Raw genomic sequence first — 12,618 nt, forward strand, 5'->3', positions numbered from 1 at the left:
TGGTAGTGGTACTGCACTCCCCAGGGACAAAATCCCCCCACTAAAATCCTTTTTTCTCCCCTTTTAATTCCTTAGCTAGCACATTTCTCCACCTGGAAGATTTTTGTGTTTCCTGAACACTCATGCCCCTCAGCTTCAGGCACATTGGTAGGATGAAGCCTCTCCCCTTGAGAGGGGATGACTGTGACTGTTCCCAAACCCCATCACTGCCCAGCTGATGCCAGCGGTTCCCTGGAGAGGGAAAAGCCCCAGGAAAAAAACCCAGGCTGTGGTTTGTATGGCCAAAATCAGAGCCAGGACCCCAAGACATGGGACAACAATGCCACCTGGGATAACTCTCACTTTCAGCTGGGAATGCCAGCAGGTACCAGCCAGGATGCTCACAGGCAGAGCCCACCACTCATGGTGGGCTGGGCTGGGGGACTGCTGCACACCCCCAGCCTCTGACTGCTGCAATATGAGAGCACAAACCCCTCTGCTCTCCATCACCCTTTCCCTGCTGGGTTTCCTCTCAATACAGTGGGTAGAGGGTGCCAGACACCCCAGCAGGCTGCCCAGAAACAGCCCTTGCAGGAAAAGCAATGCTGGAAATTTCAGCATCGTATTTTGTCAGCCAGGGAGAGTCTGGTTTATGAAAACGCATTTCCCCTTCCACATGTATTTTGTCTTAAAGCAAACAAATGCAGGCAGATGTCATTCCAGCTGCAGCTGCACTCTGGACACCAGTCAACTCAAATATCTCCTTCTGACGCTGTCCCCAACCAGCCAAAACCAAGCTTAGAAATGTAAAATCAGGGAGCAGAGCTGTTCCCAAAAAATTCCTCTTTGTCAACAAGAAAACAAAAGGAGAAGGGGCGAAGAGCCAAGCCCAGCATCTGAGCTGCACACGGCAAGGAAAGCCAGCTGAGGGATGGGGTTTGTGCTTGCTGTATCTGGCTGTTCTCATCAGCAAGCCCAAAATCAGCCTAAAGTCAACCCAAAGCCAACCCAAAGTCTGCCCAGAGACAGCCACCTGCAATGAGGGGCTCCCTGGTCAAATAATGGGGAGCAGGAAGGAGCAGGGGTGGGTGCTGTGAAATAAATGAGGTTTGTGTCACACAGGGAGCAACACCCACCTCCAAAGCAAGCATTGGAGGAGAGGGAAGAGGAGGAGGAATGGCAGGAGCCCTTTCCTTGAGCAGTGATGTGTTTTGCCCAGGGCATATGAAAAGCAATGCAAGAGCACCGAAGAGCAGCCAGTAAAATTAGATGGGAGCTCTCCGAGTGTGACAAATAGGCTTCCCCAACAAGTTGTGCTCATTAATCGCTGCTTTATTTGTGTAATCCATCTAAAATCACTCTCGCTGCAGCTATAGCGTATTTTCCTCCATGATCCCAAACTTGATACGGCTCAGACTCTATTTTTCCCCTTTGCCTGCTCACGTTGTGGGAAGCCCCCAGCCCTCTGCCAGGTGTCTTGTCTCACTCAACACCTCCCCAGCACACCCCTGAGGCAAGGCACTCGTTAAAGGGAGCAAATTAAAATGAGACCCAGAGGTCGTCATAAAGTCAACAAGGAACTCTCGTCTCCACAGCTGCTGTAGAGAAAGGAGCATGAAGGGAATGGCCTGATCCTGCAGGATCCAATAAATCCCACCATGAGCTTTGCCTTGCTCTGCTGCTGCTTGCTGTGTGCTTGGATATGGGTTTTTAGAGGCAAGAACCCTCTAAGAAGCAAAAAGCCATCACACGTGTAGGGGGCACAGGAGATGGGATGGGATGATGTGCCATAGGCCTTACAGCCCTACCAGTCCACTCTTCACCCTCCCTGGGTTATTTCTTCCCTCTGGAGATTTTCCCAGCACAGACAACCCTGGGAGCTACTTGGCCAAGAGCACGATCCCTGTGAACACTGCTCCCATGCAGACACAACTCTAACAAAAGCTGTTTCCTGCACAGCCAGGATGAATAAGCCAAAAGAAGGAATTAAACCCCAAATCCACTTGTGGGCATTTGGATCCCTGCTGCTGACAGTCACTTCTCCCAGCAGTGGGGTGGTAGGAGGGGCTGCAGGAAAAACCCCTCTCCCGTTCCAACCATGCCAGGGATGGGTCTGAAGGCTGAAAGAACTCAGCTCCAGGGATTTGTCCCCTACAGTGTTCCACCAGCCATGTATGGTGGGACACCACACTCCCATCCCTGCTAAGACCCTCATGTCCCCAGGGTTGCCCCAGCTTAAACCAGTTCAGTTAATGCAAATGAACTCAGCAATGCTAATTAGCACTAGGATCCAATTTGGTGATGAAGATTCATTTGCTTTCCACACATGTTATTTGAGGGGCTGTGCAGAAAATCCTCCCTATATGCATCTCTGACCCCCCACCTTCTTGGTGTTTTTTCCCCCTGAGTGTATTTTTGGGGTTCTCCCCAGGCCCCCTGCTCTGAGCAGCTCCTCAGCATCCCTTGACCCCACAAATGAGTGACATCAGCTCTGAACCTCAGCCAGCACCACTGACCACAGCAAACACAGCCACCCCAAGGACAAGGGGTGAAAACACCACATCCTCAATCCACATGCACCCTTCACAGAAAGGATGCAGCCCAAGCAGGAAGTTTGCACTCTAAATCCATGGAGCCAGAGTCCCCTGTATGCCATAGCACCCATCCTCCTCCCCCAACACCCCTGGGGCTCCCTGCAGCCAAGGCACCACGGAGGAGACTTTCTCCTGGGGGAGCAGCATCCCACCTCTCCCCCAGGAGCCCGTTGGTGTGGCCAGGGTGGCCGTGGTCCCTCAGGGGGATGGTGAAGGGCAGGGGAGCCATGGAGGTGCAGCCTCACCTCCGATGCGGGCGTTGTAGGCGATGCCCACGATGCAGTAGGAGTTGTTGGCCGCCGCCGCCACCTCCCCCGCGCAGCGAGTGCCGTGCCTGCAAGGAGAAACCCCCATCAGCTCTGGCCATGGCAAAGGATCCCCCCAGCCACACCCCACCCAGCACTCAACACCAGCCCCAAGGCTGGAGCAGAGGAAGAAACTGCCCTTACCCAAAACCCACACCAGGCGGGTGGAGGAAACTAATGCTGAAAGCAATTTGCTGTTTGCATTTTGCACCTAAATCCAATTTGCTGTTTGCATTTTACACCTTGATGCAACTTCCTCTTTGCATTTTGCACCTAAATGCAACTTCCTCTTTGCATCTTGCACCTTTATGCAGGCTGCTCTTTGCATTCCTGTTTCCTTTCCACCTGTAACCATCCCACTTTAACTGAAGCCCAAAAAATGCATCCAGGCTTTGCCATCCCAGCCACCCATCCTGGCTCACGTGGCTCAATCCCCAGCCAGGGCAAGGAACCCCCTGGTGCTGTATTGGGTGGCTGGAGGATTCATTATCAATTAGTGTAGTTGGCACCAGCTGAATTTGCATTAAACACAAGGACTCTGTGCAAAGTCCTTAACACAGCCTACTCTAGAGCACTGAGAATGGGGAAAGGGATCTGGAAGTCACTCCAGAGGGGACACCCAGCCTCAGGAACACCCCCATTACAATTATTATTAATTGCTCCATTACAATTATCATCACATACTTGTTCTCATTGCTGGCATCGTAGCGTGGAGTTGGGTCGTGGTCATTTCCATTAACATCGTAGCTTGCAAGAGGGTCCTGAAAATATTAGATTCACCATTAAATTCAGCTTACTAGTTGCTTGTGGTGGCCAGTAGCTGCAGTGATGGCCAGTGCAGGCAATCAGAGCAGAAAATGACATTTTCCCTTTAGTTTCTGTCTGTTTGCTTGGAATAAATAGTTTTAGGCTGCAGTCTTGCGTGTTTCCCAGGGGAAATATCCTGCTACCTCAGGAACTGCTCCTCTGAACCCCAAATCCTGCTGGGTTCAGCACCCCCATCCCTCCCACTCTGGCCATGTGGGGTTTGAGCTGGGGCTGAATGGGTTCATGCAGGTTTTTGGCTCTGCCCTGGTGAGCAGAGGGAGGAGGCTGCTTTCCAGGCAGCTGCAAAGGGAGTTCCCCCAATCCTCTTTATCTAAAAACCTCATTTCCTTCTTAAAAACATCTCAAGCTTTTTTTTTTTTTAAAAAAAAAAACCAAAACAACAAACCTTTTCCTCTAAATATGCCAATGCACAGACTTCAGCTGTGTTTACACACTGAAATTCTCCATGAATCAATTCATGGTGAGGATCAGCCCCAGTCCATCCCGTCCATCCCCCAGCTCACATAGTTCTGCAGGAGGTCGGGGTGGTTCCTCTCTATGCCGTCATCCAGGATGGTGACCACCACGTTCTTGCCCGTGTAGCCCCTCTGCCAGGCTGCCAGGATGTTCATCTCCGACCTGCACCGACTGTTTTTATCACCGCAGTGCTGCGGGGACAAACACAGCTGCAAAAGGGCTGCAACCCCATTCCAGCCCATCTAAGCAAACAGCCAGGCTGGGAGCCCATTTAATCAACCAGAAAATATATTTACAACCCACCCCCTGCCATATAACTTGCAGATTTGTTATAACTTTACTCCACAGATCAAGCCCATCCTGCAGCAGTTAATCCAGGCAATGCTATCTCCCCATTATTCTTTTCCTCTTCCATTTCAAGTACTATGGGCTCCTGGGTTTTGAAGTGCTCACTTCCTTTCCACCCTTAATTTTCAATGAATTTCCCTGTCAAATACAGATCGATGAAGCAGGCAGGAGAAAAATTATATTACAAATAGATGGCTGCAGCTCTGGGATGGGTAAAATACAGCAGTGCTGCTCCCAAGCCTTTGCTGTGCAGACCATGAAGAGGGGCTGCTAACAAGGGTGAAACACTTCGAACCAGACTCTCAGGTGTATTAATTCACTATTTTTAAATCCTGCTGCCAAGCACATTTGATGCTATTATTTCATTACTGGCTGGTTTGAGCAAAGATTGATGATGCATTTGCTTAGAAATAAATGACCCCCCCAAAGCAGTGACAGGGAGACACCCACCAGGTACCACATGTTGGGCCACACCGGGTCGTTGAAGGGCAGGGCATGTGGCTCCCCTCGGACCTGCCTCTTCACCCTCCTCTTCACCTCCTGCTGCTGCAGCCAGTCCACCTGCAAGCAGAGACCTGGGTCAGCACCACCCATGGGCACTGAGCCTGGCATTGCCCAGGGATGTGGGTTGCAGAAGCAATGCCAGCCTCAGCCTGAACCCCATGCTCTGGCAAACCCCCATCTCCGTGGCCAGAGCTGCTGTGGAGACAGCAGCTCCATTGGGAAGGAGACGGGATGGATGGACAGACAGACAGGGTGAGCTCAGCTCATTGTGCTGTCTAAGCCAGAGCAGATTCCTCTGCTGGAGCAGCAGAGCCCTGGAGCACAAATAACGGCGCCTCGGAGCGCGTGCCTGAGCCCCCCTGGCTCAGCGCAGCACAGAAGCACGCGCTGGAGTCCCGCTGGAGACAGACCACATATTTCAGTGTTTAGTCAAAGTTTTGGAGAAGACTCAGGTGGCTTGGCTTAGATTTTGGGCTGATCCTTCCTGCCGGCTGGGAGGCAGCAGCTCAGCCCTGAGGCTGTTCCACCTGGCTCCGCACTGCTCATCCTTCGAGCTCCTTCCTCCTGACAAAATAACAAAAACTGGGGGCTTTACCCAAGCACAACACGCATTTCCCAAAAATATGTGATGGCCACACACGGCTGTGACAGACCTCAGGGGACATGGCCAGCTCCACACAAGTATTTTTGGCAGTGGCTGCATGTGAGGTGGCCTTGGAGCCGACCACTCTGACATTTGTTTGCGTTCCAGCGGGGCATGACACGCAGGGAGATCAAACGGGAAATGATCTGGAAAAGGCCATGATTGGGAAATGCTGGTGTTTGCCCACGGCGCTGTGGCGGGAGCTGCCTAAGGTGCTGCTTTGGAAGCAGCCACATCCCATCCCTATCAAACATTAACTGTCCCCCAGACCCTTTATTGCCACACAAAGGGCTTTCCTGCCTTCAGCATGGAGGTGAAGCACAAGTTTAGTGAAAAAAGGTTATAAAAGTAATTTATAGGCCAAATCTTTACAGATGTTCATGCTGGGGGAGAAAGGAGGCACCAGCCAATGAACTGTGAGGGCTGCGTGGCACATCCCTCCTTGCTGGACACTTTCTTCCTGATGGCTCCGGGTCTTTTGGGAGCTACTTATATGGAGATGTCTCTATTGTTGTGACTAAGGTTTTGTAACAAAAGGAATAAAAATACAAAGTGCAACTTTTGTTGAGCTCATTTATGTAAAACTGTCAGCTGAACTGAGTTCCTGCACAGTTTATTGCTTTGTGCCTCAGATGGAGGTGGATGTCAGAAACCCGACAGCTTCCAGCCTAGAGCTTGGGTTTTAAACACATATATATTATAAAGAAAAAAAAAAACTGTTGAAAGGAAAAAAAAATGTATTTCATAGAAAAATGATTTTCCACGCTGCCTTGGCTGCTGAGAGTGCACCACTTTGCTTACACAGTGATGGATTTAAACACTGGAAGCAAAAATATAACTTCATGGTCTAGTTAAAAAAAAAATAAAAGTACATTAAATAGGGGTTATGGCCCAAATAACATGCTTTTTTCCTTAAAGCACCACTCCCTGGCAGCATTTCCATGAGTCTGGCTGCCCAAGCCACAGCTACCACATTTCCCTGCTGCTTTGCAGGACGCAGGAATGATGGTAAGGTGTGGGATTTTGGGGGATTTTGCCAGGAGCTGCCTCACAGGGATGTCTTCATCTCAAACAGGCTCCTGATCGACCCCAGCGCTGCCAGCCAGGAGTCGATGGAGCCATCGTGTGTGGACACAGAGAAATCAGCAGTTTAAGGACATTGATTTCAAGGAAGAGTTGATAAATCAATGTGGCTGGCATGGGAAAATAGGCAAGCAAGAGGAGTCTGGGGCATCCCTGCAACAGCTCCTGCAGCTCATGAAACTCAGATCAACTTCCATTGCTGATCCAGGCTGGGGAAAAGCTTCTTGAAAATGTTAAATAAAGGGGAAAAAAGGCTTTTTAGTACTAGAAATGGCCCAAACTTTTATAGTCCTGAGGCCCAGGGTCCCAGCTCTACCTTGCAAACCCTAATTATTGCAGAATCACTGAATGCTTTGGGTTGGGGGGGACCTTAAAGCTCATCTCACTCCAAATCTTCTGCCATGGGCAGGGACACCTTCCACCAGACCAGGTTGCTTCAAGCCCCATCCAACCTGGCCTTCAACACTTCCAGGGATCCCAGTGGCTGTGCAGGAGTTAAAGTGGAGATCCAGGATAAACAAGATGGTTCCAGCACATGTTTGCCATAAAGCACAGCAAATAATTCAGATGGGGTTGATTTTGCTGTGGTGTGTGGCCAGAGGCACAGGGACCAAGGCCATGGCAAACCCTGATGGGGATTAAGAGGCTGGAGCAGTGAGGATGGAGGCTCAAGCACTGTATGGACCAACAGGAGCATTCCAGGGAGCAAGGGAAGTTTATGGCAGTAAGAGCTGCAAGTGGAGCCCTAAGAGGGGTGGCACAGCATGGTGTGACCCCACTCTGCACCCCACTGTCCCTCCCCAGCTCCCATCACCATGGCCTATCCCCAGAATTACTGGATTGCCACATCCTTCCTTTCTTTCCATCACATGCCACATCTCTTGGCTCATACCAGCCCCAGCAGGAGCAGCCAGCTGCCCCAGGGTCCCTTGGGGCAACAGGGCAGCTCAGCAGCAGCATGGTCACACAAGGATCAGGACCCTGACTGCTTCCCTGTGTGTCCTGGAGTCTCCCCTTCCCCAGACTTCTCCTGGGGGTGGAGAGCTTGGTGTGGTCCTCCTGCCCAGCTCATGCCACCGAACCCCACAGCAAACAAATAACAGCACTGGAAACAATAGCCCCCAGAAGGCATGAACCACCCAACATCTGCAAACAACCGGATTGGCTGGTTCCTCAGGATTTCTGCAAGATTTGTTTCCATCCTCCCTATTCCAGCTCCTGTCCTCAGTGCCTCGAGGTGATGTTTTCCTGCATGCATGCTAAGCTGGTGCCATCTGAATGCATCATTTAAACGATTTGTAAATGTAGATGGGAGAGGGGGAGAGACAAGACATGCCAACAGGTTTTGAACTGATAAGGAAGGATTGAGAGAATAGGAGTTAATTGCTCCAGCTTGGAGCCCACAGAGCAAGGTAAGGTAAAGGTTAATATGACTAAAAGCCAATTGATTTAGTTTGCATTATAACCAGACTCATTTAAATGGGGGTATTTCAAATGCAGAGAATTCGTTGTTTGCTGGGATGCCTGTGCACCCCCTGAGGGCGAACAGCTTTAATTAAAGCCCAGCACACTTCCAGGGCACCAGGCTCCCCTCGCCGAGGTTTCCCCCCTGGCAAAGCAGCCACGAGAACTCCTCCTCCTCAAAAATGTGCTACAGACCTTGTCCAAATATTTAACAGCAAATCTCTCCGGAAAGCCTGGGGAGGGCAGGGCTGCTGTGTGTGTTTGGGGAGATGTGGATGGGGCCGGGTGTGGAAATGTCTTGGGAAGGAGCATCCCAAGGGTGTCTGAGCACCCCTAGGATGGCCAGAGGATGGCCAGACATCGCTGGAGGCAGCAGCAGCTTGCTCCCTAACGGCTACTACATTCACCAAAATGGCTTTTTCTGCTTTTATGTCCCCCTCTCCCAAAAAAACCTTCCCACCATTAACCCTTCCCCTGCTCTGCACAAGTCACATCTCACAATGCTCAGGGGGAGCTGGGGGAGGAGGACAGCCAAAGGGGAGCCCCAGCCCTTCCCCACCACCCCAAACCCAGCTTGCCCAGGTCCCTCCTTGCCTTCTTCCCCCCGACCCCATTACTTTTGTCAATTCAGCTGTGCTGAAAATCCCTTTGGATGCTTGCTCTAGGAAAGAAGCAATGCAGAGCTATTGCCAAGGATTTCACACATAGCAACCATTGAGGCAGCAAGTGTTGTGGCAACTGGATCAACACCCTGAGCATGCAACAGCCTTTCTGTCCTGGAAAGCTTTTCCCCCTTTTCTTCCTCCCGGCTTTCAGGCAGATGTTAGTGTTTAGTCACTTTTACGTATTTTTCACCAGCGCTCTCCGTGCCCATGCCCAGTGAGTCACTCGTGTGTGCGCAGGGCTGTGGCTCAAGGGTAACATGTCATCCCGGGATGCTACAGCTCACTCTTGACCCACATCAAGCCAACAGCCTCCTCCAGGGACAGGTGGGGACCCCCATCCCACCACCCCACGGGGGCTGGGGGACACCAGGGTGCCCAGCCCCGTACCTTGGGGTCCATGCGGAGGAAGTTGTGCGGTCCCCGGCTGCTCAGCGTGGAGCGCTTAAACGTCTTGCTGTGGTGAAAGTGGTAGTAGTTTTCCAAGCTTCCAATCTGCAAAAAAAAGAGGTTGTTTGGGTTGTTTTTTTTTTTTAAAGTCTGTTTTCCCGTGGCTGCCCCCCCATTTTGTACTGGCAGCACCAGTGCAGCCGTGCCCTGCACCCCAAATCCCTCAGTCCCACAGAGCTCCCGGGGCTGGGGAGGATGCAGGATGCTGGCACCAGCCCCGGTGCCACCGCTGTGACAAACAGCGTTGGTGGTCGGACGCTGCACTGGCACAACAGAGCCCGGAAAACATTTTTATGAATTTTCACCCATTAAATGCATCTTTGAAAACTGCCTTTCATCGGCTCCCAAGCAGAAATAATGAGCTAAAAATGAGCTCAGCAGCTGCGGCGCAGCCAGGGGAGCTGTGCCTCATCCTCCTGCCTTCTCCGCCCGGCTCTCCGGCTTTGCCCCGGCTGCACATCAGGAGAGGTGATGCGATCCCCGCCCGCCCTGGGATGCTCCTGGGAAGCGTGGGATATAAATGTGCATCGCCTGGAGTGAGGGATGGCAGCATTTGCAGGAGAACACGGTGCCAGCCACGCCACCCTGCCAAGCCCCGGGGTGGCTGCGCTGCCTCCGGCCCTCTCAGCCTGGCATCTGGAGACACCACAACTCCTCTTTTTTCATCCCAAATGCACGGATAAAGTCCCGGGGCTATGCAATGAATCGAGGGATCTCAGCCAGACACCGCATGTGAAACATCCCACGGGGATTCACAGCCAGAGGGACGGGAATGACCCAAAAGCTGCACTCGCTGGTATGTGGCTCCCAGATCACATAATTTGGGTACAAATTAGGACTTTGCTATAAATTCACTTTTGCCTGAGTTGGTTTCCTTTTTTTTTTTCCACTCCACATTCCATGTCAGGAGCTGGATATTGGGAGCCAGTGACATTCCCTGTGTCTTGCTCACAGGACCAGAAAGGGCCATCCTACAAGCACCCATCTGCAACCCACAAGGCAACATCTTAAGACCATGTGTGACCCAGGGGCCAGGGTGACATTCCTGAGGCCAGACCAGGGCTGGCTGCAATGGAACAGCAGGGAACAAACAGGTTTGTCTGGATCAGATACTAAAGCAGATGACAACTACTTACATCTTTATCACACTTGATACTTTGAGAACTGCCACTGTCTCTTACAAGCATTAAATATTTAATTAGTCTTACTCTGCCTTTTATGCCAGGATGTCATTTCACCAACTTTACTGCTGTTAGTGTGATTTTTAGAATTTATTTCCACTCAAATTCATTTAAACCCTCCCCCTTCACATTACAGCATAGCTGGGCATTTTCTTTAACATCCACATAAAGAGGTTGCTCATTGCAATCTGTATTTGCCTTTTAAACCCATTCTTCAAATCCATTTTAAAAAGAGAAGGAGGGTGCTTCAACCTCTCCATATTTTAGGGAAACCTTGACAAGGCCACCCTGCCTCTCGCTCACCCTGCCTGGAAATCAGAGTACAGGGCTTACCACAAAATCCTGCAATGGGTTTAGGGTTGGAAGGGATCTTAAAGACATCCAGTTCCAACCCCCTGCCATGTGGGCCACCAGACCAGCTTGCTCCAAGCTTCATCCAGCCTAGCCTGAAAGAGGGATGGGGCATCCACAACTACTCTGGGCAACCTGTGCCAGTGCCCCACCATGCCCACAGTAAACAATTCCTTCCTAAGTAAAGAATTTCTTCCTTCTTTTTCACAAATAAATGCAAAATTATCATGTGATGCAAAGCAGCAAGAGCACGGGGAAGGTAATGATCTCATCACAGGCTCTGGGGATACATAGCCAGAGCAGCAGGAAAAGAACTCCGTGCCCCACTTCTTTATCCTCCTGGGATTTATGGGAAAAATAAGAAAAACCTTCCCATGATGGGAATACCTTGAAAGTCTGAGCAGAGGTTGGTCCCAGTGGACCAACCTGGTAGACCTCCAGATGTCCTGTTCCACCTAAGATACTCTAAGGAGAAAAACTTGTAAACGTCATTTTTCTTTTAAATGAAAAAGGATTTGTTGGTCCTCCTTGTGATCAGTCAGCTCAGTAAGTGCTTTGTAATGCAATCCCATCTCACCCAAACCATTTCATCTGTGCAAAGTACAGCTACACCAGCACTGGTGCCTTCCCAAAGGGTGGATCCAACCGGGAAGGCAGTGAGCCCTCCCCTCCTGGGGACACCACCCATTCCCAACAGGGACAAGAGGTACAGTCGCTGAGCTCCTGCCTTCAGGAATGTAATTCTCAAATGATCACGGATGTGTTCAGCTTAGTAAGGATCAAGCCAAGAGCTGCGGGATGACAGGAATCCAGGAAAGCTCCAAATACAGCCCCAAATTAATCCCATCCCTCTCCTGCACTGCAGGTGAGACCACTGAGAATGTGCCAGTCCTTCCAAAACTTAAGTGTTGGACACCACACAAGGAAAAACTCATATAAACCCTGGAACCAGGATGGGAAGGGGGTCATCATCACCCTCCAGGATGGGAAGGGGGTCACCATCACCCCCCAGGATGGGAAGGGGGTCACCATCACCCCCCAGGATGGGAAGGGGGTCACCATCACCCCCGAGCCAGCGGCGCTGCCCGGGGCTCCGGCGCCGTCCCCACAGCGCCCTCGGCCAGGGCCTGTCCCGGCTCGCCCCGGCACGGCCGGGGAACAAAGCCCGGCGGGAGGAATGAGCCGCCGAGGAATGAGCAGGCGTTCGAGGGTGTAAAAGCCGTTTCTTTTGTTTAGTTGTTTGCTTCACTTAAATAGAAGTTGACGCAAGTGATTCCCCAAGGGAAATGTCACTCTGCCATGACCCAGAAGGGTTTAGAGTGTCCTGGCTCGTGGTTTGGGCACGGGAAAATGCTCAGAGCTGTGTGTGCCAACCCCAGCAGTGCCTTTCCCGGGCAGTACCGTGTCAGGAGCCTCCAGGATTGCATCGCAGAGGAAAAGATGTCACGAGTCATCAAGGCAGGGCTGAGCCTCCTTGCACCCAGCTTGATGGTCCACCCTCCTTGATGGTCCAGCGTCCATCACCTCTCCTCCTCCCTCACGGCTTTGGACTCCACTCAAACATCTTCCCAGGGTGATAACATCCTTGGCAGAGTTTCCCAGCAGGTTTTGTCCAGAATCAGGCCCCCCAGGAGGGCACATCTCACTGGGGACAGTGCCATCACCAGCAGCTCAACAAGCTTATGATGCAAGAGAAGAGGGGGACACCCAGGTCCTCACGAGGCTCAACACACCATGAACCTTGAGCACAACATTGCAAATGTCACACAT

The 12,618-nt window shown here is 51.4% G+C and overlaps 1 protein-coding gene across 2 annotated transcripts in view; it reads right to left on the reverse strand.

Moving 5' to 3' along the window:
• PCSK6 (proprotein convertase subtilisin/kexin type 6) overlaps nucleotides 1–12,618 on the reverse strand; it is a 45,265-nt gene that overhangs the window by 18,072 nt on the left and 14,575 nt on the right. For both annotated transcript variants that reach the window (XM_066558868.1, XM_066558866.1), the window contains 5 exons: nucleotides 9,257–9,361; nucleotides 4,961–5,071; nucleotides 4,210–4,353; nucleotides 3,563–3,639; nucleotides 2,819–2,907 (listed from right to left, as the gene is read on the reverse strand). In XM_066558868.1, coding sequence (XP_066414965.1) covers nucleotides 2,819–2,907; nucleotides 3,563–3,639; nucleotides 4,210–4,353; nucleotides 4,961–5,071; nucleotides 9,257–9,268 — 433 coding nt within the window. In that variant the 5' untranslated portion in view covers nucleotides 9,269–9,361. The remainder of the gene's footprint in view (nucleotides 1–2,818; nucleotides 2,908–3,562; nucleotides 3,640–4,209; nucleotides 4,354–4,960; nucleotides 5,072–9,256; nucleotides 9,362–12,618) is intronic.

Source organism: Molothrus aeneus, chromosome 13, assembly GCF_037042795.1.
Source record: "Molothrus aeneus isolate 106 chromosome 13, BPBGC_Maene_1.0, whole genome shotgun sequence".
In the NCBI taxonomy this organism is placed as follows: Eukaryota; Metazoa; Chordata; class Aves; order Passeriformes; family Icteridae; genus Molothrus; species Molothrus aeneus.